This window comes from Buteo buteo, chromosome 8 (genome assembly GCF_964188355.1).
Source record: "Buteo buteo chromosome 8, bButBut1.hap1.1, whole genome shotgun sequence".
NCBI lineage: Eukaryota > Metazoa > Chordata > Aves > Accipitriformes > Accipitridae > Buteo > Buteo buteo.
In genome coordinates this window covers 40480174-40506743 of record NC_134178.1, presented here as the reverse complement: position 1 = coordinate 40506743, position 26570 = coordinate 40480174, and the positions used below count along the sequence as shown (strand labels likewise).

Here is a 26570-nt window from a genome sequence, read left to right as displayed (position 1 = left end):
GCTCCGGCCACGTGACCGCGGGCGACCGGGCTCCACCCCGACTCTCTCTCGCCCGCCCTCGTCCCCTCAGCCACGTGATCCGCCCCCTCCCCGTCCCTTCCCGTGGACGGCGGGGCGCGCGTGCGCGCGAGGCGTCGGCAGCTTCCCGCCTTGCGCGCGCACACGCCGAGGGGCGGGGCAGCGGCGGCGCAGGCGAGCGCCGGGCCGACGCCGGACCGGCCCCGCCCCCGCGCAGGCGCATCGCCGCTGGGGCGGGCGAGACGCGGCGTTGAGCGCCGGTGTGTCGTCACGCGTGTGCGACGTGCAGTGGGCGGGAAGAGCGCAGGGAAGGGCGGGGCGGGGGGGGGGGAGAAAAACCATGTGTCACGTGACCGGCGGGGAGGCGGTGCTGCCGGGGCCGCCGCCGCCGCGGAGATCGTTGGCCGAGGGGCGGGGGAGGCGGTTGTCCTCCTCGCGGGGCCCGCCGGCAGCATGCAGAACGTCATCAACACGGTGAAGGGGAAGGCCCTGGAGGTGGCCGAGTACCTCACCCCCGTGCTCAAGGTGCCGGTCCGCGCGGGAGCCTGGCGGCGGGGGCGGGGTGCAGTGACGGGAGGCGCGCGCTGCCTGAGGCGCTGGAGCCGTTACCGGTCGGGGGACGCGCCCGCCCTTTTTGCGGCGGGGCGGCCGCGGAGCCCTCAGCCGCCGGGGTCGCGGGTGCCGACGGAGCGGCCCCGGCCCCTTCCCCCCCCCTCCGCCCCATCCGGGGTGTCGCCCGCAGTGCGGCCGCTGCCCGCCCGCTGGCGGCTCCCTACCGCCGCTCCCGCCTGCGCGGGCATTTTTTCCTGCCGCCCCGGTGGGGTGTGAGGGGCGGCCGGGAGTCGCTCCGCCTTCCCGGAAGCCGACCGGTGGCCGCGGCTTCGTTTGTCGTCCGGGTCCGAGGAACTCCGTCGTTGCGGTAGTTTTACGCAGCCGGCGGAGAGTCTCCGAGGGCGCGGTGTTCCCTCACGCCTCAGGGGGAGGTTGTGCTGGGGCAGCCTTGCGGCGGCAAAGCCATCGGCCCTCGTCCCGCACCGGGGTGTGCGGGATGGAGGGAAGCCGAGTTGGAGCTCCTGTCCTGTTAGGGGTGGGAGCATTCACCTCGGAGGTGCGGGCCTTCGAAGACCAGGTGTCGCTGGTCCTACTGCTGGAGGAGTAACTTATTTGTTGCTGTTTTCTATTAAAGTGGCTAAACTTTAACTGATTGTGTGACCAGGAATGGAAATCCAAAGGTGTTCATGTACTGGTAGGCTTAAGCCTGGTTTCAGGAATGTGTTGCAATGGTTATGTGGGTAAGAGTGCAACTTCCTTCAGCTGACAGAAAAAACACCTAGTCACATCTTCACGATGTGAGCAGGTGTAAAGCTATGTAGTGTGGCTTATTTCTGTATCAGCGTTACTATATTAATAGAAGCCTCTATGTGCTAAAGTAACTGTGAATAGTAGAAATGGGCTGTTTGGTTCTTGAGAGCAAATTGTAACAGTCTGCTTGTAAAGGTGGGCAGCACATCTGTTACAGTTCCTGTTACTGCTTATTCAGGCAAAAACAAATTGTAAGTGGTTTTCTGCAGTTGTTAGACTACACCCCATCTTCTGCCTCCTCTTTACGAATACTTTTTCATGTAAAACCCAACTTGGTGTGTTAACTTGTCAGCCATTCTTTCACATTTTTCCATGTTTTTGAAAAAATAATTCTACTGTAATTGTTTATGACAGCAACCTCTCTGCCTGTGGTTTTATGGTGTGACCTTCTATATGCCTTGTACTCTGCGGCTTAGATCTTCAGGCAGAAGACAGTGATACTCAATTATTAATTGAACCTGTCCCTCTGTGGTATATAGTATGCTCTTGCCTGGATAGTAGACCTTTCTAGAGTTGCCCACCAATGTGACATCTATGGGCTGCAGTGAAGTTGTGACGTGGAAAGGTGACTTGTTTACCATAGTATAGTTGCTGTTGCACAGCTGGTGCAATAGCAGAGGAATTCTTGTGCTCAGATGTACTATTGGGAGGAGGCAGGAGTAGACCCTCCCACAAATGGGAGGTGATAATATTATGTGTATATGTTCCCTTTGCATGGGGTTGAAATAAATGCTCCAACTTGGTAACTTCGGAAAGAAACTAGACCTGTGTCTCTCACTAGCTTACACACCACAGAATGTACAGAGGTGAAGAAGTGAACTATTTGCCTTCAGGGAACAGAGGATGGTTATTTTACATATTTTCCTTATGTAATTCCAGAAATGCAAGTTTGTGCATGTTGCCTACTACTTATAGTTCATTTTGAGGTTAAATAGCAAGTTGTCTCCACTGTGGTGTTGCATAATGTGTTATTGAGAATTCCCAGTTTTACAGGAATCCAAATTGCTAAATTAGCGTTGTTTGAGTTTCTTTGATTTCTGTTAACTAGCATATAGTGATGCTATGGTGTTTGTACAGCTGCTGTTTTGCTTATCTTAATCTTGTTCTTAAATGTCTCTTCTTTAGAAGTGAGGGAGAAAGGAAATAATCAGTATTGTATGAAACAGGTGTGCTTATTTCCTTTTACATAGCAGAGGTGATAGCATGCACCAGGGTGAAGCATCAAGAATAACAAAGTTAAGGGGTGGCTGGTTTTCTTTAATGATTTAATAAGGTGAAGTTGTAACCAAAAGTGAGGTACTTTTGAGTTGCTGCTTTTAGTCTTGATAGAAAAAAATCATGAGTTCTTTAGGGCAAGAAGTTATGCAGTAATTGATGATGCAAAAACTTGAAAAGTGAGCTATGCCATGGTTGAAATTGTATTCTTTTTCAAAAGCCATTCTTAGATAGCTCTATTGCTGGGGAACACTAGGTTTCCTTGGTGCTTGAGACTTTTCTGAAGAAAAAAACAGAACAGAAACAGAAGTCTGAAACAAAATACACTTACTCTAGATTTGAATACGCTAAAAAATGTTGTATCTTTAAACTTCATAAATGTTGTCCTTAATGCAAAAGTACTTCATTTCTTCATACAGAATTAAATCATGTTGCTGCTTGCCATCTATTCTTTCATCCATTAAAAAAATGACAATATGAGAAAATCAAAACTGTTTCCATGGGTTGCATAATGAAGGCACAGAAATGGGTATATAAAAAAGTTAATAACTAAGTCTTTCTACATAACTTTTCCTACCACAGAGAAAAGTCGGTTTGGTCATTCATTTCATGACCTTTCTTAACTGCAAAGCCTCATATTGATGCATTGCAGTGCTGGTCAGTGCCTAGAACAGTCCCAAAGTCCCGACTGTGAGAATCACTGATCCCAGCTGGTTTTCTGTCTTTTACTGGCAAATGTAATACTGAGTGCCGGGGATCTTTTCTTCATTGTTGATATAATTGACTGTAGCAAAAAAAATTATTTCAAATATGTGATCTTTTTTTATAATACCCCACATTCTGCAACAAGTAATTTTGTTGAGCCTTACATTATAGAATGTGGAAGTAAGCTGCCTATCAGCTCTGGCAGAAGTTGCCTCCAAGCTGATTCACAGATCTCTGTGGATGGAGCTAGTTCCAAGACAAAAGTAGAGCAGATGTTTTTCTTACCAGTAAGGTGGGGTACTTTGGTTTGTCGCAAGTTCTCAAAATTTCTAAACTTTCTTTATTGCAGGAGTCCAAGTTTAAAGAAACTGGAGTAATTACACCTGAAGAAGTAAGTATTTAGAAACTTTGAAATACATTTTGAAAGTAATGATAAATTTTACTCAAAAATGACCATGTTCATCTTGAACAGTTCATGTCTTTGCCAACTAATTATTACTTCTTGAAACAATTTCCACAAAGTGGAAGTTCTCAATGGCCTTTTTACTCTACAGATGCAGTAGATCAACAGAATTCCTCTTGCGATGGCACTTGACATCTGAATGTGGGATGCTTTTTTCCTGTATTATGTCACGAAAAGCTTGTAAGGAAGCTCATGCTGGGCCAACAGCTCTGTTTGTCATGGGACTTCAAGACTAAAACAGGAATATATTTATTTCAGAAGTCTTTCCCATAAGCAACTCAAAAGGGAACTTGTATCTTGGGAACAGTCTTTGCTTACCTCAATTTTGATTCCTTCCAAGGCTCTGGCTAAACCATTACATGTGTTTGTCCACACCAAGTATCTAATGATTATTATTTTTTCCTTCTTCTTCACTATAGACCACTTCAGGCTGGTTGTATTTTGGAATGCTGCCAAGCAGTTGTAGTTTTTTAAGGAGTCTGCTGTGAAGAGAAACAAACAGGATTTTTTCTAGAATAGTAAAAACACTGATTGTGCAGTGCTATTTTGACTTGCCCATTCTGCTTTTTTCCCATATTAAAGTGCTATTGTTCTGAAAATACATGGTCTTTACAGAGGTATGAAAAAAAATGTTAAGACTGTTAGGTAGAATGAAAGAAAAATGAGACAATGCACAAATGTGAAGATGGGATGGAAAAAGGTGGAACAAATGATGACTGACGCAGGTAGATAATGTGGACAGAAGTATTTTTCCTAACGTTGGTAACTGGCATTTTTCTGCTACTTGCATGGCAAGAAAGCACTTGTGCTTTCTATGATCCAGAAGAGTGCTGGTCAGAAAAACAGGCTTAGCAACATGAGGTTCTGCTGTTCTGATAACCATGCATATATGTGTGTGTATATAAATGTTTATATATTACATAGTGATATATTTATATTATATATAAAACAAGTATAACAGAGAAAGTCTAGACAAATGTTCTACTAATGCTTAATCCCCTCTTGATCTATGGGAGAAAACTTTGTAGTAGTACTGAAAGAAAAGGTACCATCTGTAGAACGTAGCAAGAGCCACACTATGTTACATTAAACAGTTTGCAGCATTTAAACACCAGTAAGAATGTGAATAGTATGTATTGTCTGTTTAAAGTTAGATGCTGACAGGATGAATAAATTGGATTCTTCAAAGCACTAGTCAAGGGAAACAATTATATGGCAAGATTAATGTTTTGTTAAGTTTAGGTGAGACCGGAGCATGGATCTGCTGATTGTCCCTTTGACAGTCTTTCTTCTTCCCTGATGATATTGGTCTTATATAGTAATGATTACTCAAGAAGAATCGACGCTCATGGATAGTGATGCTAGGATGTTATCTTCGAATGAGTTTGGATTTCTTGGGTAATGAATCTCAATTCAACTGTGTTTTAGTCTGAGACGCTGACTGTTTTACAGACTTTCTGGGGTTCCTGTGGCTTGCTTCTGAAGATGAATCAATTAGTGATAAGGCTAAAGATGACTTATTAATCAAACTCAACACCTACTCCCTCTTTTCATATATCTGTGTACTTGATTTAATTGCAGCAAATTCTTGCCTGTCATGAGTTGTTACTAGTTAATACCTCAGAAAGATAACACCTGTTTTCATTTGGTATGTAAGTACAGGAAAACCTTAAAAATCATTCTTTCCAGGAGTAGAAATAAGATGTCCTAAAACTGATCTCTTGTCACTTTTGCAATATTGATTTAGGTATGAGATAGCATTAGCGCTTGAGAAATAGAAAGTGAAAGCAGCTAGATAATGTTGCTGCCTAAGCTGAAGAGAATGCAAATGGAATTTTAAGTATTGTTTTAGGTTTTTGTATCTGCTAGACACACAAAGAACACTTTAAATTTTTTTCATCTTTAATAATTTATTTTAACATTGGTGCCACAAACAGTGTTCCAGTTCCTTGAATGGAGAATTTTAAATAATTCTGGAGTTTCATGTGTTGTTATTATGTAAAGGGTAATGAGTTTTAAAATTTCCATGTGTATTAGGAGGGATTGCTGTTTTCTTTAAAGTGAAGATTTCAGTTTTGCTAGAGAGTTTTGTTGAAAAATGGGTGAAAGAAAGCAGTTTTGCAGAGATTAAATCTGTTAATCCATATGCAGTGCGTGTTGTGGTGTTTTCCACTACGCTGATATGCCTCGCTTTGGAGGACATGGTGAGAAAATGGCTGACACACTGCAAGCCTGTTGTGTCATTCTATTATAGCTTCTGTTCAAGTAGGAAGTACCTTTTTATAAACTGGCATTTTAAGGCAAGAAAACAGCTGTAACAATAGGTGTGTACCTCATTTTCAAAAGTCACTGGTGCAAAGACCACACAAATCACTCTTCTAACGTGCAGGCTAGCCTTAATTTATGTGTACAAAAAAAGTCCAGTGAGTTAGACTTTGCTGGGTGAATTTTGAGTTTGTACACAAGTCTAGCATGAGTTTTCCAATATTGCTTTGCAATAATGATGTAATTTTATAAAATCCTTTACTTTAGATACTAAGAACAAGTAGAGTGAAGATTTTAAAAAGCTGTTTCTTCAGAAAAAAACTTTGTAAGTTTTTCAGTGTACTGATTGGTTATCCATATTTAGTTAACATCAGTGGTGAACGATTATAGTGATGGTCATTACTTAAAATGCATACTATTTATTATTCTGTTGCAGTTCTCTCACTGATTCAATGATTTTATGTCAGTCTCACTTTTCTTCTTGCTGCAAAATTGTTTTGAACACTGAAAGAGAATTAAGTTTTTTTTTACATTAAGCTCTTCATTGTCTTTGTAAAACTTTGAAGAGTGGCAAATAAAAAGTTTCTTCATCACAGAGTAAACAATGTTACTGGATCTAGAAACTGTTTTGCTTGTTACAGGACTGGTAGGTAATATCACAGTATTTTAAACTTTATCTGAATTTGCTGTTGTGCTGAGCATGCATTTCCTCCAGTTGAAGTCAATTTAGTCTTTGTGTTTTCATGGTTAGCTGAGATACGGAGTTAAAATAAAGCATCAAACCAATATAAACAGTTACTAGTTACATAGTTAATCTATCAAAGGAATGTACAACTGAAATATTAATATTGAGAAAAATTGGAAATTGTTTCCTTATGCCATATTTAACAGTACTTTAATTTTTTTCCTGCCTTAACAGTTTGTCGCAGCTGGAGATCACTTAGTTCACCACTGTCCTACTTGGCAATGGTAAGTAAAATCAAAAGAATTATAGAAAACTAGCATCCCTACCCATGCTTTGATGTGTTTCCATTGGATGCAACTATACAGTTGTCTTATTTCAGAACAGTAACTATACAGGTGTCTCATTTCAGAACAGTACATGGACTCTTCCAGTAGAACTTCTGCTAGTTTTGTGATGGTTTTATGATCTTTAAGTCAGGCAGGACTTATTGCTCTGTGTAGCAGTAGTTGAGATGAGGATTTGTTTGGGGATTTGTTTGTTTTCCTAAAGTTTTAGAGGAAATAAGCTAAGTACGTAGTGTGAATGCTGTCAGTGCTTAGCTGCAGTAGCAGCATGTCTCCCTGAGCTTGTCTTGGTGATTGGTGACTGAAAATGCAAAAGCCATGTGCAGCTGGAATTGCTAGGAAGTAGTTGTAATTGGTATATTTTAGACAAGCATTTGTTAATTAAAAATGTTCAAGTTGGCCAACATCAGATCACTTTGTGCGGTGCTTGCCCTTGGAAATCCATTATCTTTCATGTACAATAAGGGTGCAAATAGGGTGCTTCTTCATGTTTTACTGGTATCTTGCATTATAAAACTAATTAGTGCCTAGATGGGCATTGTCTGTGCAGTTGGTATCATCAAGGTTCTTGGCTCTATACTGGGCTGTGAATTACTGAAGGAGGAGTTATTGTGCTTGAATCATTGTTTCTTGCCCTTTTACTCTCTCCTTCAGAGAAACATAATGTTGAGTCTGGCCTATGTGCCAGCAGTTTGGAACAGGCTATTTAGAATGTTACTCTTATTTCAAACCAAAAACCACTGAAGGTAAAAGCAAATGCTTGAATAATGTGAACTTGGCAAAGATTACTTGAGCTGTAGTGACTATGGGCAGGTTTTATATTTATAGAGGTCTATTTCTTGCTTTTTCTGGGGTTGCTTTCTTCAGACATTTGGGACTATGTTGTTGCTGATCCTAGAAAATTTCATATAGACTAGATTGTCCTGTCAACCTGTCTTTGGCCATCTCAAAGTGAAAGTAGTTTTTGAAGCAGAAAATAGTTTTGATCCAAACTCCATAGTTTAGGGGTGGCCAACCTTTTTGACCCCATACCTATATCAAAGTCTTTGTATAGGGAAGAGTAAAGGCATAGCAAACAGATTCTGAGAATAGGTCAAGAGAGGTATATAAAATGTTCCTGATAAACACTGAAAATAGAAGGGTTCTTTTGTTTGCAGATCATCAAATTCTCAACCTTTTATGGTGCACTTCATTTTACAGGGCTTCAGGAGAAGAACTAAAAGTCAAGGCTTATCTGCCAACAGACAAACAGTTTTTGGTAACTAAAAATGGTAAGGCTGAAGTTTAAATATAAGTATTCTTAGGATTGATAGCATGGTTGACTGTGCTATCAACTCTACTGATTGTCTGTATTGACAGGGGAAGCAAATATCTTGCACTTTGGATGCTTTGGCTTTGCAATATTAAAAAGTTTTTCCTGCACATCTAAAATCTTTTCCTTAGACCAGTTGTCAGCAGGCCTTTATACTAGTAATACAGCTTGCCTTGGTGAAGTAGAAATGAAGTTTAAACATTATAAACCTCCTTGTATGTCTTTCCTTTCTCCTGTCCTTCAACTCATATTCAGTGTCTAAAAGGAAAATGTTTATTTTCCTCTTTCTTTTGGAAAACTCAGGCTATTGAAGTGTTCACAAAATGTCTTTCACAATGACACTGATACTTCTACTTCAGATAGTAATTAATGTCACTATCCCAGTCAATAATAATAATAATATAAAATACAATTTTAAATAAAATTTTGATCAGCTTCATGGTTGTGTATATATAATACTTGTGGTGACTAGCTTTTTAATGGATAAGAAGGCTAACATCTTGGCACAACCACGGGGAAATCATTTTCTCAGAAGATATTGTATGAAAATGTGTCAAAGGTAATGCCATTAGATGAACCTTTAGTACTAAGAACAGCCTGAGCAGATTTTTACCTGCAATGGGTTGTATTTTATACTTGGATTTCGCTTGTTAGCTTTTGGAGTCTTGCAGTGCGCTATCATGTGAAAATGCTTACAGTAGTGTTGGACGGGCTTTCCTAAGACAGTCCTGATGGCTGGATGGCCAGGTGATCTACTTTGTTTCTCTCCCCCCGCCCCCACTTCCAGGGTCCCTCATTGCTCTGATTCTTCTAGATCACATTTCAAAATAATGTGTTTCCTGCTGATGGTGACACATTGGCCTACCACCTGACTAAAAGTTGTGGGCTATGGGTGGAGGCCAGGAGCTGTCCTACAGACCTCATTTTGGAAGTCTTTGGAGAACTTCACTGTGACTTTCACACCCCTCTCCTCCCTTTCTGAAAGGTCTAAGGGCAATTTACAAATTCTGCACTTCATGCAGCAGGGGTTTTTTTCCTCCATATTAGTACAAAAGGAGCATTTTTAACATAGTCCTTGTTTATTATGTTGGATAATGCCTGTTTTGCCTTAATCAGATCTGCATTCTTTCTTTGACTATTTTCTGAACACTTTGTATGAATCTGTACTTGAATGGCTCTGTAACGCATATGACTGTAGTTACTGTAAATAACACATTAATACTAATCTTTTCCAAACTTCTAGATGTTAATTTATAATTAAGCATACCTAATACATCACATAAATAGCTAATGCAAACTTTTAGCAGAATTCTGAAGACAAATCAGTTCAGTAAACTGATGCTAATCCAGGCAAAGTTGTACTTAAACTAAAAGTTGTTTAGCAGTGTGAAGAAAACAAATAGGTTGTCTCCAGTTGTTAGCAAATGAGAAGTTAATTCTTTTCTAATCCTTAAGCGTGTGGATGAAAGTGCTCTAATGGGTAACGGAAGAATGAACTTTTAAGGCCACTGCAAGAGTTGTGCTGTACATGAAATAAAATATCTGGTACAGCACATAAACATTTTTTTAAGTTCATGGTTTTGCAATTGAAATATACCTTTAGGATTCCTTAAATAAGGATGTATGAGAGACTACCACATTTCAGAAGGCCTTGTAGGATAATTTCTTGCTCCAGTCTGGTTTTGTATAGGAGTGACTGCGTTAATTTTGTTTCGCGATTTTTTGCAGTGCCATGCTACAAAAGGTGTAAGCAGATGGAGTACTCGGATGAGCAGGAAGCAATTATAGAAGAAGATGATGGCGATGGGGGATGGGTAGACACTTTTCACAATGCAGGTATTCAAAGTCTTTTTTCAGACTTTGCGTTGGTAATCTGAAAGATTTTCAGTTTCCACTCTTAGAAGGTAAAATCTTTCTTATATATAGATGACTGTGTGCTAGTATCTAATCTGGAAGAAATAAGTTGCGTTGCCAGCTACCCACCTGATTGGTACAGGACTGCTCAGGTGTTTAACTGTATGGCTGTGTATGCCAGAAACAGGCTACTTTTCAGAGGTGTTGACAATAAATTATTTCAGTATTCTTTTATTAAAGTTCTAGGAAGTTATTTTTAAAAATGAGCTTATTCCTTAGTAAGGAGATCCTATGAAGAGAATGCTGGTTTAAATTAGTTGTTTGAAGAATATGCAAATTTCTCTTTGTAAGATTGATGTGAAGCACATTGAGATCTTTATCTTAAAGATGACCTCAACTGACTTAATTGTTTCAGTGTTTCCCATTCTGTTGAATTGTTGGATTGAGCTAAAAGGGAGAATCGTTAGAAAATGAATATTATTTTAGTATCTGAGGCCACTGGGTGAAGGAGGGCAGGGGGGTGGTGGCACTAAAAAGAAAGAAAATACTGTTAAATACAGAGATAAGTGTGGGAGATGATCCTTTTTTACACTAAGTCCTTAGATGAGCTTGTGTTTATAAAGAAGTCTAAAAACTACTGCTTACATGAATCTATCTTGTTAGCTTTTCTAGCACAGCCTCTTACAAATCTTTTTGTTCTTTTCTAAGAATTGGCAATTTTATTAGTTTTAGTCTGTTTCTTGATGTTCTATCGCGAGTTAATAAAATCTTTCAATGATGGTTTCTCCACCATTTCCAAACGTAGAAGGTACTCCACTCAGTTTTTACTTTTTGATGTAAATTTTTTGCTGTAATGTGGAAGAAGTTCTCTGAACAGTTCAGCCAGGCTGGGAAGAAAAAGGATGACAGAAGATGCCTTTTATTTCTGTAGATGTACATTTTTCATCACTGGCGATTCTTAAATCTATCACAGTTCATAATTGAACACCCCACACCAAAGAAATCGTTTGGCATAGCTTTGTCATATCCTTGAATTAAGGATGCATTCTCCATCCCTGCTGTGGATAGGCCCCTCTGCCAAGTTTTTCTTTTTAGGGTTGACTGGTTTGGGCACCATGCTGTGGTAGCACAACTGTAACACTCTGACTAGACCTGGCCAGGTCTCCAAACACTGTCAAAAGAGATAAAAAAAAAAAAAAAAAAAAAATATCTGTTTCTACCCATCTGTATAGATGTCCTTTATAACTCCACTTTTTCTGGTAGGAAAAAACATATGTAAATGACCACACAGCCACTAGAATTGCATTGTTTCCAAGCAGCATTCAACTGGCATTCCTTTTCTTTAAACAGTTATTTCTGATGAACAGTTACTTGATACCAGGTTCATTCCTCATAATGATGTAACTTATTTTCAGCTGAAGAGTTAATCAGATAAACATACTGTGTCAAAGCAGAATCTTGTCACGTGTCCCAAAGAGTACAGAGTGAGAGCTGCAGTAAAACTAGAAGGCTAATGGGGAGGACCTCAAGAGCTGATACTACTGTGATTTGGCATGTTTTTAACTCTGACTTCCTCTCAGCTAAAAGCATTGAGTGTTCTGCTACATTATGCTTTGTCATGAACACCTTGCTTTCAAGATGCTTAGAAATATTCATAAACATATGCCTTGCTCATGAAGTTGAGTTCCATTATTGTGACATGAATGCCTATCCTGAACTCACTTTTATGCAAAAATTCCTTAAAATAAAAATCCAAATTACTTTGCAGTGTTCAATCAACAAAATTTATATGACATGCAAGAGCTGTGCTGTTGTGCTCCATGTTACTGGTATGGTTTGTTTATGGATGTCCAGCACCAAGCATGCTACCAGTACCAAATAAACAGCCCTTCAAATACCAAAATTGTTGTGAGATTTAGCTTTGAAAGGTCATATGTTGCTTTCTGAAATCTTTTCAACCTCTTTCTATACTCTTTAACAAAGAAACGAGCTTTTTTAATGCAAAATTCTTGTTCAATTAACAGGTGTAGTGGGTGCAACAGAAGCAGTTAAGGAGATCACACTAGACAGTAAGGTACTTGTTTCTAAATTTTCCTCTTGCTTTATTACAGGACCTAAAGGTAATAGAAGTCTTACCTGCAGCAATCTAGTACGGCCTGTGAAAGATTAAAATATACTTTGTCACTAGGTGTGTTGCAGATATACATTGACCTTCAGAGAACCCATGATATTATTCTAAGTATGTGCATCTCCTTATTACTATGTGTTTACTGAGGCAGTGTTCTTTTTTGGAATGTCTTGTGCCAGGCTTCTACAAACTGAGAATGAAATTCTGTTTACAGTAATAGTGCACCGTTGTGTCTCAAGAAGTCTTTGGAGATCCAGCATAAAGAAGTTTTTATATGGAAAAATTATGTAGGGATGTAAAGTATTTCTTTGTAATCTTTAATACTGCAAGCAGAGTTTTTAATGCATTTGGTCCTGTTCGACAGGCTTGTGCCCTCAAGTTTAGAAGTACTAAAACTGCTTAAAGATATATGTTTTACAAAGTCATCAGTTTCTGCATATGTTTCCAAAAAGTCACTCTGCAGCAGTAGCCAAATCTGAAACTTAAGTCCTCATGAAACAGAACAGGAAGTACTTGAAATGGAAATGAGTTAGCTAACATGTTTAAGAAATGTGGAGAAAGTCACAGAGACACAAAATGCTTTTAAAAATGAGTTGGTTGTTAAAGTGGAGTTGTGTCTGTGTGCTATGAGAGTTTGTTAAACCATCCAAGCACAAAACTTTGGATTCTAAAAATTAGGAGAGAGAACGGGCTGCCGCATGCTACCGCACAACTGTAAACAGCTCAGAATGCTATTGATATGACGAACTGTGAAGTACATGTATTTCAAGTGAGACTGTGCTGAACATAGTAAAAATACTGCTTTTTCACAAGTCAGTAACATAAGGGTGGAAGAAGCACTCTAAGGAATACCTAAAGGTGATCACTATTTCTGTGAAACACAATACTTGCAGAATCTTATTGTGATTCATAACTGCTATTGTGTGTTATGAATTGGACTTCACTTATAATATATTGTATGTAGAAAAACTTGCTTGTTGTACAGTACTTAATTTCGTGGACCACAGGTCCAATGCAGAAGAACAACTCTCTTTCTGCTAATGTTCTGTTTGCCAAAGCACTTCACAACTTAGTTTCTTACTGGTTTGGAGTTTTTTTCAATGAGGAAACCAGCCACCTGATGCTTACAATTAGAGCAGCCTCTAATTGTAATCATTATTTGGAGTACTCTCTTAAAGTCTTCATGAAACCTGTGTAAATCGATACCTCCCTCTTCTGAATTTCACTGGGGTTATCCTGTTGGGTTCAAATGCTACACGTAGGCCCACAATGCCCAAAAGAAAAAGTTGGCTGAGGGCTTGTGCCGTATTCATTTCTGTTGGACTGTGCTTCCTCAGACAACGATATCAAAACGTGATATCTTCTGGGACTCCTGTGTTTTAAAAACAGTTATGGAACTGGATGACGCTCTTAGTTTATGGAACTGGATGACGGTCTTCGTCATATGATTTAATTTTAGGTAATCCTGTGAGTAGCAGGGATTTGGACTCGATCATCCTTATGGGTCCCTTCCAAGTTGAGATATTCTGTGATTCTATGAAAACTGCTGTACAGTTGGTTGTGGGTTAGGACACACAAAATCTTAACCTGCATGTACTAAACCTAGCTGTTTAGTCATTGCCTGTCATTTGAGATAGGTGGGTTTTTTGAAAAGAAATTATGGGCTGTTTAACACCATGTTTATTCTTCTTTGCTTAGGACTTAAATCATTCCAGATTACAAAGTCAAAGGAGAACTTTTTAAGCGGATTTTTAACATCATACTAGGACTTTGAAATTAAGATTGGTTAATAAGCAAATATTTGAGTTTAGTATAGTCTTCCTTAACATTGCAGAAATTATGTTTCTGGTTCACTGTATGTATTGACTGGACTTATACCTTGAATTTTCTGGGGCTGTTAGGCTGTGTAGATGCAGCAGTCTTTAAAGCAGTGTTTTCAATTTAACTTCTAAAGGATAATATAAAAATACCAGAACGTTCAGCATCTTGTGAGGATGATGATGAGGAAGATGAAGGAGAAGCTGCAGACATGGAAGGTATTTCCTTAAATTGGGTGGGACATGCTTTATTTCAGGCCTTTAACTAAAGCAGTGCACTCTAAGAGAACACTACTCTTCATGGAATGCATGCTGAAAAATTCAGCAGGCATATGCTGTTTATCATCTTTTGTATGGTCTTGTTGATGCATGTTTACTCTAACTTGTGTGCTGAAACCTGTGCGAATGTTAGTGACTGGGAGATTAATTTGAATAGCAGAACAGATCCAAGCAAGTATAAATTAGGGATTTAGCACAGCTTCCTTCCTGCTTCATACCTACCCTTAAACTCAGTCTGCCTACTTAAAACCACTTAAGGGTTGCTCATCATGTACTTACTGTAGGCTTGGTCAAATTTGTAATAAAAAAAATATAGTCTGGTTTGGGGATTGGGAAGTCTACCTGAATAAAGCATCTTTAGATACAAGTAGATTGTTTTAAAGGAGTTGTTTATGAATGAGAAATATGATGACTAGCTACAAGCTGAACACAGAATTTTATGGGTCTTCTTTTCAGAGTATGAAGAAAGTGGGCTATTGGAGACAGATGATGTGAGTGAACAGTTCTCTATCTTGTCTGTTACAATGCTTATCACCAATATGAGCACAAGCAAAGTAAAAATAGTGATAACAAATGGATGACATAACAAGCTTGTTATGAGCAGTGGGATCAGTGAGCCTGGTTTCCTATGGATTTGTCTCCTGCCAACCTACTGCAGTAACCTTAACTCTTAGGTCCTCAAAGATTTTGATCACAGTAATTTTGCAGGTTTTTTGCTTATCCTTTTCGGTCTGCTTACACACAGTGCTGTATTCACAAGAGGTATAAGCCTCAAGAACAACCACTGCATTTTTGATGTGGAGGATGTGTGGCTTATAGGTTCAATAGATTACATTGATGCACCAGACTGTCATGAGAGAAAACAGAGGTCATCGTTATTTGTGGTACCCTGCTAAGGCCTTAATGAACCTGCATAAACTGGGACCTCTGTCTTCTGAATTTCATTTGCATTGTCTGTTGGGTTCAAAAATTGTTGGTGAAAGAAGGGAGGGGGATGTGACAATGTAGTTGCATGGTTCTTTAAGAAATCAGACCTTTTTTAAAAAAAAACAAACTCCACCAAAAATAAAACAAAAAAACATTTGGTGGGAGAGAAGCCGATACTCCTAATTTAAAGGTAAAAACAAAACCCAAAAGCCTATGTTTTTTAATGCTCACTTAAGAACATTAATTTCGGTTTTACAGCTTTACGTAACTACTTGGGATGGGAAAGGAGGGAACTGGAACAAGACTATACTAACATTGTCGTTTTTACGTTGAACCAGGCAACACTTGACACAAGACAGATTGTAGAAGCTAACAAAGCTAAAGTTGACGTTGGAGGGGAAGATGCTATTCTACAGACTAGAACTTATGACCTCTACATCACTTACGACAAATATTACCAAACTCCAAGGCTCTGGTTATTTGGATATGATGAGGTATAGATATGTTAGTTTTTCTCCCACTTCTGTGAAATTAGATGCACTGTGTCAAATAGCAAGGCTATTTTGTTGCTTATTCATAGTTGAAATTTAAAGGAGAAAATGGTGACAAAACCATTATACAGTCAGGGCTGCAGACAGTATTTACGGTACTTTCAAGAAGTAGGAACAATTTCACTGAAAATTGTACTGTGTAACCAAACACATTTAGAAGGAAGGAAATCATGCTCTGTCATTTGAGTTTCTGTTAGCTCTGTAGACCTAGTAATAACCCCAGTGAATTTAATCAAGTAAATAGGCATGTGTTTTCATGATCTTCAGAAGGAGAGGATTAGATAAATGACTCTTCCCTTTAATGACTAAGTTTATTGAGTTAAAGTTGGCTAGGGCTTACAGCTGAAATACCTAGATGGGAACCTAGATAGTTTTCAAATATATTGACTTTACAATTCACCTGGTATAGTAAAACCAAAAAATTTTGCAGTACTGTTTTTATACCATATAGATTTTAACACACTCAGTTTTTTCAGTGTACCTTCAGAACTGTTGTATATTAGATAATTATAATTTATGGTGCTTCATCTATTAATGATGTTGGAATCTTTTGCTCCTTCTCAGCAATTCTTTGTTAGTAATGCTCTTGTTCTCGTGCTCCTTTTTCCCATATAGCAACGGCAGCCTTTAACAGTAGAGCATATGTATGAAGATATCAGTCAAGATCATGTCAAGAAAACGGTGACCATTGAAAACCATCCTCATCTTCCTCCACCTCCCATGTGCTCGGTTCATCCATGCAGGTAAGATTTTCTTTCTGGTCTGATTCAGCATGCAGACACAAGGCACTTCACTGGTCTCATTAAGGATTTGGTTCAGGTTTTCTGGACACATTTGCACAGTTCTGCTGCCATAGTGGTCTGTTAGCTTCTGAGGAAGTATGAAAGGAAGATAGCAGCGATTCTCTGAAGTCATTCCTGTGCTCACTGCTGCAAGTGTATTCTGCAGTTAGAGCTGTCTTCTCTGCTCAACTTGCTTTTCCTCCACTTCCCTACAGACTCCAGAAGATGGCAGACTACTAGAACTGTATAAAAGAAAGTTCTCCTATACTTTAATTTGCTGCTTTTTGGGGAGGGTGAAAGTATAATGTAAATTTTGGGAGTTGAAAAAGCTATTTGGACATGAAATAACTCTTTCTTATTTTGTAATAACTACCTTCTGCTCCCCCAGAAGTCCTTGAAATTTTACGCTGATAAATAGAGGTCCTCTAATTGCCACACTGAAATATTTGTTGAACACAATTGTGTTTTCAGGGTCTTTTCTGTTGTATTTTCCACATTTCTCACCCAAGACATAGGGAGTCTGTAGTTTGACTAGCTGCACAGATACTTTTTTTTAGGTCTTTGAAAGGTGTCTTTCATCTTAGATGTAGACCCTAACATCCTTTTAGGTATCTTAGTGATACAGAGTCAATATCTTAAACAGTGTAACTCCTCAGCTTCTTGATAGTATGAAGTTCTTAGAGATGGGAGTTTGGCGTTTTATCTCATTTTTTAAGAAGAGACACCCTTTGTAGTCTTGCTTACGTTTAAAAAAAAAAAAAAGTCCAGGTTGCCCCTTTAAGTCTTGTAATTTCTTTTGACTTAAAGAAGCACTTCATGTCACTAGCTGAGGTGTCAGTAATCAGCTTGTTGACAAGCTTGTAGTAGTTTTTGCAGACTCAAAACATTCTTGTTTCTAGTTTAGGAATTATTTGATCATAAGATTAGTCTTGGGAAGGGTATACTATTCTTTAGAGAGAGAGCAAGGGAGCTTTGCACCAAATAGTTTACGGCTGCTTCTGATCTTATTATGAGGATGTATATTCATGGGCTTTGTAAATCTGTATCTTGTGTTTCTTTCAGTTCATAGTTCTTTAACTACTGCTTTACAACAGTTTTTGCTTTCACCAAGCAGGCAGGCTTTTCTCTGGACAGTATTGAGCAGAGAAGCCATTGTACAACTGGGAAGTATCTTTTTTCCCCCAGTTTAGCTGTCTTGTAGAAAATCTTGAAGTGGTAAAGTTTATTGTAGATCTTTAAATTCTCAGGTTTAAGTCTACACTGACACAGTAGGCCTGTGAAAATGTCAGTCTCGGTGCTCGAGAGTACTACAGGAAGCAGAACTTAGAAAACTGTTAGGAAAAGAATAAAGAATAGAACAGAAAACAGCATAAGACCTCTCTTAATCTGTGGCACCACCCACATGTTGCATACTGCAGTACAGCTCTGGTCATCTGTTCTCTAGTCTGTGAGATGGAGGAAGATAAACTGGAAAAGATACAGAGGGGTTGTCCGGGATAACTGAGGTTATGAAGCTCTTTCCCATAAGAAATGATTGAATAACCTGGGACCCTTCAGGTCTGGAAGAGGCAGCTGAGAAGGGAGTTCAGTGACCTTCATCGTGAATGGTACAGAAGGTGAAATAATAGGTGTTCAGGTTTTTTCTAATAGTAAAACTGGTGGCATTTGAATGCTACTTACTGCTGGTGTGTTCAAAGCCAGAAAAAGGATTAAACTCTGCACACAGTGCCTAATTAAATATTTATTTAAGCAATATGATGTTAATGGAAGAAAAATTTGTCAAGAGTTGTTAAAAGTGAAGTTATCAGAATGCTCCAGAATTAGAAAGTCCCTGGGTTGCATACTGCTGGAAACTAGTAGTACTTTGGGGGAAGCATTACTAGGTGCTTGCTCTGGCCTCTTTCTTGAGCATGTACTGTAAGATAACAAACAGGATGCGGTAGACCTTCAGTTTGATCCAATAAGGTATTCTTGTACCTTGTATGAACATACCGGTCTTAATATGTCAACCTGTTAGTGACTTTGTCTTACTGTTTGCTGTCAGCAGGGTTTTGGACAAAAAAATGGTTGCAGCTTTTTGTGCAACTAGTGTTTTTGAAGGAGTGTCAGGTGGGATGAATGTGGGAAGGCTTAACAGGCCTAACTAGGAAGATGATTAATAGGAGAAAAGGAGGAAAAAAGGCCTGAAACCACGGCTTAAAGGGATTGCTGGAAGCCCTGCTAATAAATTGGTTGGGAAGAAGCTCCTGTTGATGGTTGCAGGCTGGGAGGGCACTCTCAGAAGAAACAAAGATGACCTAATATTTGGGCATGACAGCCCTCACTGACTAGGTAGACCTGTGGGTTTTATACTGGCCTGTGGCTGCAATGCAGTCCGCTTAATTTTGCAAACACCTTTGCAGAGTAAGAACCAATTTAATGCTGGTCTGTGAATTTGGATTGAGAGTCTTCATGGATGAGAGCTCTGTGTGCATGTTTTCCCTTCTTCCTCTGAAGCCGGTGAAGTGCCAGTGCCTTTGTTATGTATGTAATCCACATCTATACTTGAAGAAATGGCTTGCATCATGGCACTTGTTCCAATTAGTCTTTTAAGCATGAAAGAGATGATTGATATCACAATGAAACAGATTTGTTGGTGGCCTTAATTGTGGAGGAAACTGCCTAGTCCTTCTCAGAAAGCAATCTAATTGACCAGCAACTGCTTAACATTGGAAATGTTTGAAAAGGTCATCTTGAGACTGAAGAATGAGGCTAACAGCGTATCTAAGATGGAGATTTTAAGTTATGTTCTCTTACTCTCTGAGGTGAGCTATTCTATTTTCTTAAATTGGTGTGGCTAACAGCTAATAAGGTCTGGGCTTCTGAGGTGAAAAATAATAGCCGAAAATGTTGTTTTGTTCTTAATTTAGCTAGGAAGTACCAGTGTTTAGCTAACTCTGCTGCTGTTGCTTCCATGCACGTTACAAGAATTGTGTAATGGAGGGTATTTGGATGGTCCTAAACTTATTTGACTATTTCTTGTGACGTGTCTATCTGTCATGCGTCAGAGAAAGGAAAGAAACTGCAGTCTGGTGCCACTGTCAGCTGCTTGAGATTGCTTCTATTTTGAGTAGTTAGTTGAAACTGTTCATCTTGCAGCTCTGCTCTAAGTTATATTTCTTGTCAGCATTTTTATGGTACTGGGAGGAACATAGTCAACTTCCTCATTAATTGCTGTAAACTGGTTTAATCACAATCCTTAACTTTATGTGGGTGTTACGAAGGGACTATCAGACTAGTTAACTACTAAACACATTTACAATTATATCTGAATTATTTGCACTGATTCCAAGGGCTTATTTTTCTCTGTTTTAGAATAAATGGTGATAGACTTCTGAACTCTTTTTCCTTCTTATACACTCTATGAATATCTGCAGGGAAGTGACTAGAGGCAACTGCAAGGATCCGTGAATTGTGTATTTTAAGGTTAACTGACTATTGCAAATTCTGAATGTTTCTCCTAATGATGATATTTGTGGTTTTTTCCACACCTGTCTCATTGTGTGTGAGCAGTTACAGACACTGAATCAAATTCATAGGTAATTTTTTTTCTTGAAAGTACACTTTCCTAAAAAGTCTTGCATTTTACGCTCTGTTATGGAAGCTTATAATTGTTACCCACTACACTGAAAGCCCTGTGGAAGGCCTTTTATCTCTAGGAACTGCGAGGGAGGGGGAATGAAAAATTTCTGTAGGGCTTTTTTCCCCATATGTCAGGAAGGCTTTTATTTTTTACTTTTACTTTCTGATGGTACATATTTCCCTTTCAGCAGATACTCAGATAATGTCAGTATGTCAGCTGTGCTGAATTCCATTGTGAAGTTGATAAATATTTTGACTGAGAGCTTTGGTCAATTGCAAAACAGGAGAGGCATTCTCCAGCTGGAAAGCAAACATTCCTGATGAGAGTGTAAAGGGTCATCTAATCAATCTAAGAAATCAGCTTCTTTCAACTTATTTTTAACCCTTTAATGTATAGTCTTAACTCTGTATATCTTAATTTGTTTTCGATAGGAACAGCGGTATTTCTGACTCGGAATATGAATAGTAACTCACATTACTTGAACCACCTCAAGAGTTGGCTGACATACCTGAAAGTAAATTAGGCGATTTTTAGTAGATGTTTTAAATGTCTGATCTATTTGATAGCTCAAGTGATCTACAGACGGGTCCTGGAACAAGCACTGGGGAGCATGTAGTGTATTTAGTCATCTTAAGAATTACTTCTGGGGGACTTTTTATTCAGAAGTAAAAAAAATAAAATAAAATTGAGATTTCTAGATAGCAGGATATTTTAGATGATATTTCTCCCAAAGTTCTTATTTCTTTCCATTGGGGGGGTATACATACTTCATATTAATTCCTCAAAATTTTCTTATAGAAGGAAACTGAAAACAGGAAACAAACTTTTCAAAGTTTATAAAGCACCTGGAAAGCTTTTCAGAGTAACTGTATGACAGTAAGAATGACCGTTAATGTGGCTATTACGGAATTGCAGATATCTAACTAGTCCTTAGAAAACAGAAAAGAGCAAATGTCACTAAGATGCATGAAGTTGAGCTGGTATCCTGTTAAAGACTTCTAATAGCTGTAGGGTGACCTGTATTCTGTGCCAGTACAAAAAATAGTCCACCATTATGGACAAGGTCAAAGCTTAAGTTTTGAAGGTGGCCAGGTTCCTATAGGGAAGCAACTGGCCTTGGCACCTGATAGGGCATGTGTTCTTCAGGGGCATCATGAGGATCCAGAATTGGAATCAACTGTGAGGGTTAGCCGATCTGCAAAGACCAACAGCACAGTGAATGACAAATGCTGACCTTTAGTATCTCCCCAGACTTGCATGTTCCTGTTTACAATGTGTCTTGGTAACTTTGCAACAGCTTCCTTCCTTGTATTTGCAGTTGCTGGCAGCGTGATTAACTTTGGAGGTAACTACTAAATGCCAGTTACTGATCAGCTATTTAGATTTGCATGGGCAGAAAGTTACGCAAACTCTGCTTACCACTATTCCTTGTTCTCAGTAGGCACACAGGTTGTTTCAGGACGGGTATTTTAAACTACTACTGATAACTAGTTTGCAGTGTTGTGTAGGTGGATGTCTATAGCCCTGTGTGTCCTCACCAATAAAGGTTGCCTACAGAATCATGTATTTAAAACAGAGTTGAAGTACAGATAAAAGTAAGATGAGTTATACAACCTGGGAGTTTGTGTTAAAAAAAAAATAAATAAAACATCAGCTAACCATATGGTAGTTCTCCCCTCTGATGTTGTATGTTCTTCATCCCCTGGTTTATGGGGTATAAGAACCATCCTGAACACAAGACCATTACTTCTGAACTGTAACTGATTGTGAAAAGATTTGAAATCTTCATCATTGGAGATATTCAAAACCAGACCAGATAAGGTCCTAAGCAATCTGTTCTGGCTTACTGCTCATTGAGCAAGGTGGTTTGGACTAGATGATGACCAGTCTCTTCCAACCTTAGCTATTCTGTGATTCCATATTATATTCCCAGGATCAGCTTTGTACACAAATGTTTGTGTGGTTCATAGTGGTCTGGTATGTCACTGATGACTTAATGTCAAAACACAGTGACCTGAGGAAATGTTTTCCTCCCCTGTAGTGCTTTTACAATAACAGTCACATGAGAGAAGCAGCTAGCTTAGAAACACAGAACCCAAGTTACTGCTGTAGCCAGAGAAAGTTTCCATACCCTGTCAGTCCGAGAGCAACAGTTCTGAATTTCTGCAGGGTTGGTTTAGCCTGCCTTTCTTAGGACACTATGAATTTTATAAGTGTTTGATACCTTGTAAGCTCTACAAATATAAGAGTGCAGCAGAGGCAGCTAAAAAAACTTGCAACAATTTCTAGGCATCTTTTTCAGGGGTCATCTGGGAACTTCTGGTGGCTTGCTGCTGGTTGAGGATTACCTTCTGGGGACTTACCTGGTGGCTTCTGTGGCATTTAGCAATTAACAGTTACACTAGTGGCAAGCAATATGTATTGATTCATTATAGCACTCAGTCTACGCTGTAGCATAGAACATCTTTCTCTTTCCTTGTGAATGTAAGGAGTTGGCAAATAATGTTACATTCATCATTTAATATTAACTTCCTGTTATTGTTGAGATTTTTTTCCCTTAGTAAACTGAAAGCTTCCTCTTGCTGCTTCTGAAGCTAACAGTTCAAAACTATTTAATTTGCCCAAAACCTAGTGTTATTGAGATGAAGAGGTAGCTACATTTTCCTTAAAGTATTTTCACTGTTTCTGATCTGTTTCTCAGGCATGCAGAGGTGATGAAGAAGATCATTGAGACTGTTGCAGAAGGTGGGGGAGAACTTGGAGTTCACATGTATCCTTTTTTGTTACTACACAGTATTCTTGGAGATTTCTTGCAGTGTAAGGAGCTGTTACCTCAAGGTTCCTAAGCTGAAATGCAATTGTGTGCGAAAGCAGTAAACAGCTGTTTGTGGTAGCGCTTACTAGAGTTCTGGGATGAGTTCCTTTGTGCAAACAAACTCTGTTAATCAGTTGTTGGGGGGGAGGAGGAGCGTGGCAGGAGCAATGGGGAAAGTAGGTAGGAGTGAAGGGACAGGATTGAGCCCTTATTTGTAGGGGTGTGAGGGAGGCAGCTATCAGTATGAAACAGATCCCGGTGTAGGAGGATGAGGCTGGAGGTTCATAGGCTCTGGCTAGAGTATAATCCCTCTTCTTGGTACAGCAGCTTCTGTATTAGATTTGAATCTGAGATTCATTTCTGAAAGGTGTAGAGGTCCCATTATTCTCTACTCTGCATGTGAGCAATATCTTGGTAAAACATTCAGCTGGCAAAAAAGCAATGAAAATTACTGAAATAGTTCTGAACATCAGTATCAAATGCCTCAGAATTAGAATTTTCTTAGTGAGGTGACTGTTCTTAGTTATGCTTTGTAGTAATTCATACTGTGCTTTCTGACTGAAGTAACCTCTGTGTTAGAAGCAAGTATGTCCTTTCAAAATAGTGTTCTAACTGCTTTTGCTGCTATAAGCCAAGCAAGGGGGGATTACTGAGCAGCTATAGGCCCTGAATTAGTAAACTTCTCATTCACTGTACAAGTTGAGACTTGCTCAATTTGTGCAAGCAAGCAACTGAAACTGAACTGCAGAATAACTTTTTCTGGCAAGGTAGTTCAGGTCTTTTACTCCTCAATAGTTAGAAATAGCTCATTTTCAAGATTTTAATTACTTTTTTTTGCTATTGCTAAACAAATTGAGGGGGTTTTAACAGGCAATTTCTTCCCGCGTTATCATGTAGTTTGTCCTTGCCAAGAAATGGTCCGTGAGACTGACATGCCAAAATAGTAGGTTTTACTTATATCCAGTACCAATGTAACTTAATTATCAGTTGAAAGTAGTGATTTGTTTTAATTTTTCTGATCGCTGTCTGCCTCAGTCCCAGGTGGACAGACACTTCAGTTTTATAGTTATCCAATATACTCCAGACTGCAGATTCAGGACCAACATGCATTTGGAGGTGATATACACAAGGGAGATGAGGAGGGTCTCCTCTGCAAAGACAGACTTCTCAGCTTAGCAAAGCTAATCTCTCTACTTTCCCTCATCAACAGGAAGGAGCTCTTTTAAAGGATAGCTCAGAACAGGAACCTATTTCTTTTTCTGAGTGACTGAAACACTGAAGGAGGAGCCTGCTTTCCCTGCAACTACAGGCAGATAGCTAGGGATTAGCCTTGCTAGGTGCAATTCACTTTGTCATTTGTTAATAACAAATATTAAATATGTAAATGGGATTGTAAATGTTTGTGTGGTGTTTGTAAGATTTATTGAAAATGACTCTTGGTTCCCTGCTTTAACTTAAAACAGGAAGGTCTGTATGTTTGGGCAAGCATCAGATGTCATTACTAGAGTTCTGCTGTATTAATTTCCCAGTTTCTAACTGTATAATTGCTTGGTGTTATTTTCCTATTAGCAAAAAATGCTGTTGAGCAGACCACTGAATGTGACTTCTACTTTGTCTTACAGGATTTCTAGCTATTGCAGATTTTCCTTAACAAGAAACTCAGGTACCTTCTTATTTTCTTGAAATTTGTACAGGCAGTCATTCCAACGATAGAATATGACTACACGAGGCACTTTACGATGTAACTAAAATAAGACATGTCCTCCTCTAATTATCAAATCTTTTTTTAAATAACCCATCCATGTGACTTATACAACATTATACATAATTTCTGTAACTAACCTTTTATCAAGTTGATGCATTAAAATAAAATGTTCCATTACCAGCCTTTTTAATAAAAATCTTTGTGTGTAATATAAATAAATCACTTTCATTCCTATACAGCCACTGTACTAAGAGGTGGGATTTTTTTTTCTCTGCAGTTCCTTCAATTTCCTTTCAACAGAAGACTACTTTTGTCTATATTGGAAGCTAAAATCTACTTTCCTAGTAGAAGACTAATGCTTTTGGCTTCATTGCCAATTCCTGAAAATGCGAATTTCTTTTTTTTTCCTCCCATTTAAATTCACTTGAGATCTGTGTGGTTTTTTCATAGTTATGAATGGTTATGTTTCCTCTAGCTAGAGGAGGATTTCGAAAGCTGAAAGAAAATAAGTGATCATCTTGTTAGGAAAGTTTGACTACATATTAAACTAAAATAGCTGTAACTAACCAGTCTTTGAAAGGCATTTTAGATTTACACTTGCTCAAGACTAGTGTTTTGAAATGGAATTTTTTTGGAGACAAAGGAGGAATATTAGTATGTCATCTGTTCATCTTGTAATAAAGACAAGAACAGTCTTATTGACAAAATTACAGCTTGGAGGTAAAGAGAGAAGATCACTATGGTAGAGGAAGGTTCAATCTTGATTACTTGTCTACCTCAACTACACTAACTGGTAGTCTAGGAGCATGGTTTCCTTTTTAGGGTGAGTATGCATGGGGTTGTTTATGAATTCAAATATTGCAGGTGTATCCAGGCTTTAGCAGCCACTTTCTGCCCTGTAAAATTTAAGTTTTTCATTAATGAAAATGGGACGAAAGCACCATTTTATATATATGTATATATACACACACACATATATAGAAAAGGTTCGCATAAACTCTGTTTAGCTTTCAGGACAGCATCTTTGTCTCCCAAACATCCAACTTGCATTGTGCAAGGTCATCTGCAGCTGGGTGTCTGCAACTGACTGAATTTACTGTTGGGTAGGAGGGCTGTTCCTTGTCTTGGCACAACTGGTCCCCATCTTGGCTGTCCTCTGTACCATGCCGTTACTTACATGAGATCCTGTAATCATGTTCTGTGTACTGTGCTTAAATTGGTTTTCCTCTTTTGATAATCTATCTTCACTTCCTCTTTCTTGGACAACATCTTAAGCAATGTCTGCATAAGTGAAGAGTAATGCTAGCTGAAACCTGTTAAAACTTAACCACACCCACTGAGTCATGCCATAGGATTTTCCCTATCAACCTAATTTCTAAGATGTTTTGGGTTTTTTGGTAACAAAGGAAGTAGCTGTCCTCCACCCAACAAATAGGGGGTTTTGGAGGAGAGCGAAGAGGGAGTATGACTTAAAATAACCAGCAGTGATGTATTTTTTTTTTTTTTTTTTTTGCTCTCTCAGAATCTTTTGAAACATCCTTTTCCCTAGAAGGTGTCTATTTTCCTCCTTTAGGAAGGTGAATTAGTCTTTCAGTGGTTTCCAGTATGCTGAGTTAACAAATAACAATTCTTCATTGCTGGGCTGTTGACTGAAGTAAGTGGTGTGATTTTTTATTTTTTTTTTTAAGTATAAATTAATGAAGGTCTTTTTCTGACAACAG

At 39.0% G+C, this 26570-nt stretch overlaps 2 protein-coding genes across 2 annotated transcripts in view; both read left to right on the top strand.

Moving 5' to 3' along the window:
* The first annotated feature begins 372 nt into the window (after nt 1-372).
* Nucleotides 373-26445, top strand: ATG3 (autophagy related 3). The gene is given in 14 exon segments (XM_075034324.1): nt 373-543; nt 3650-3691; nt 6948-6997; nt 8258-8328; nt 10098-10205; nt 12248-12297; nt 14306-14387; nt 14904-14938; nt 15713-15868; nt 16541-16668; nt 23031-23107; nt 23110-23146; nt 24767-24807; nt 26372-26445. Coding segments are annotated over 14 exon segments (1008 nt in total). The 5' UTR covers nt 373-471; the 3' UTR covers nt 26431-26445.
* The window catches only part of F5 (coagulation factor V), a 39494-nt gene continuing 39363 nt past the window's right edge, over nt 26440-26570 (top strand). The window contains exon 1 of the mRNA XM_075034320.1: nt 26440-26503. The gene's annotated coding sequence lies outside the window, so the exon portion shown is untranslated. The remainder of the gene's footprint in view (nt 26504-26570) is intronic.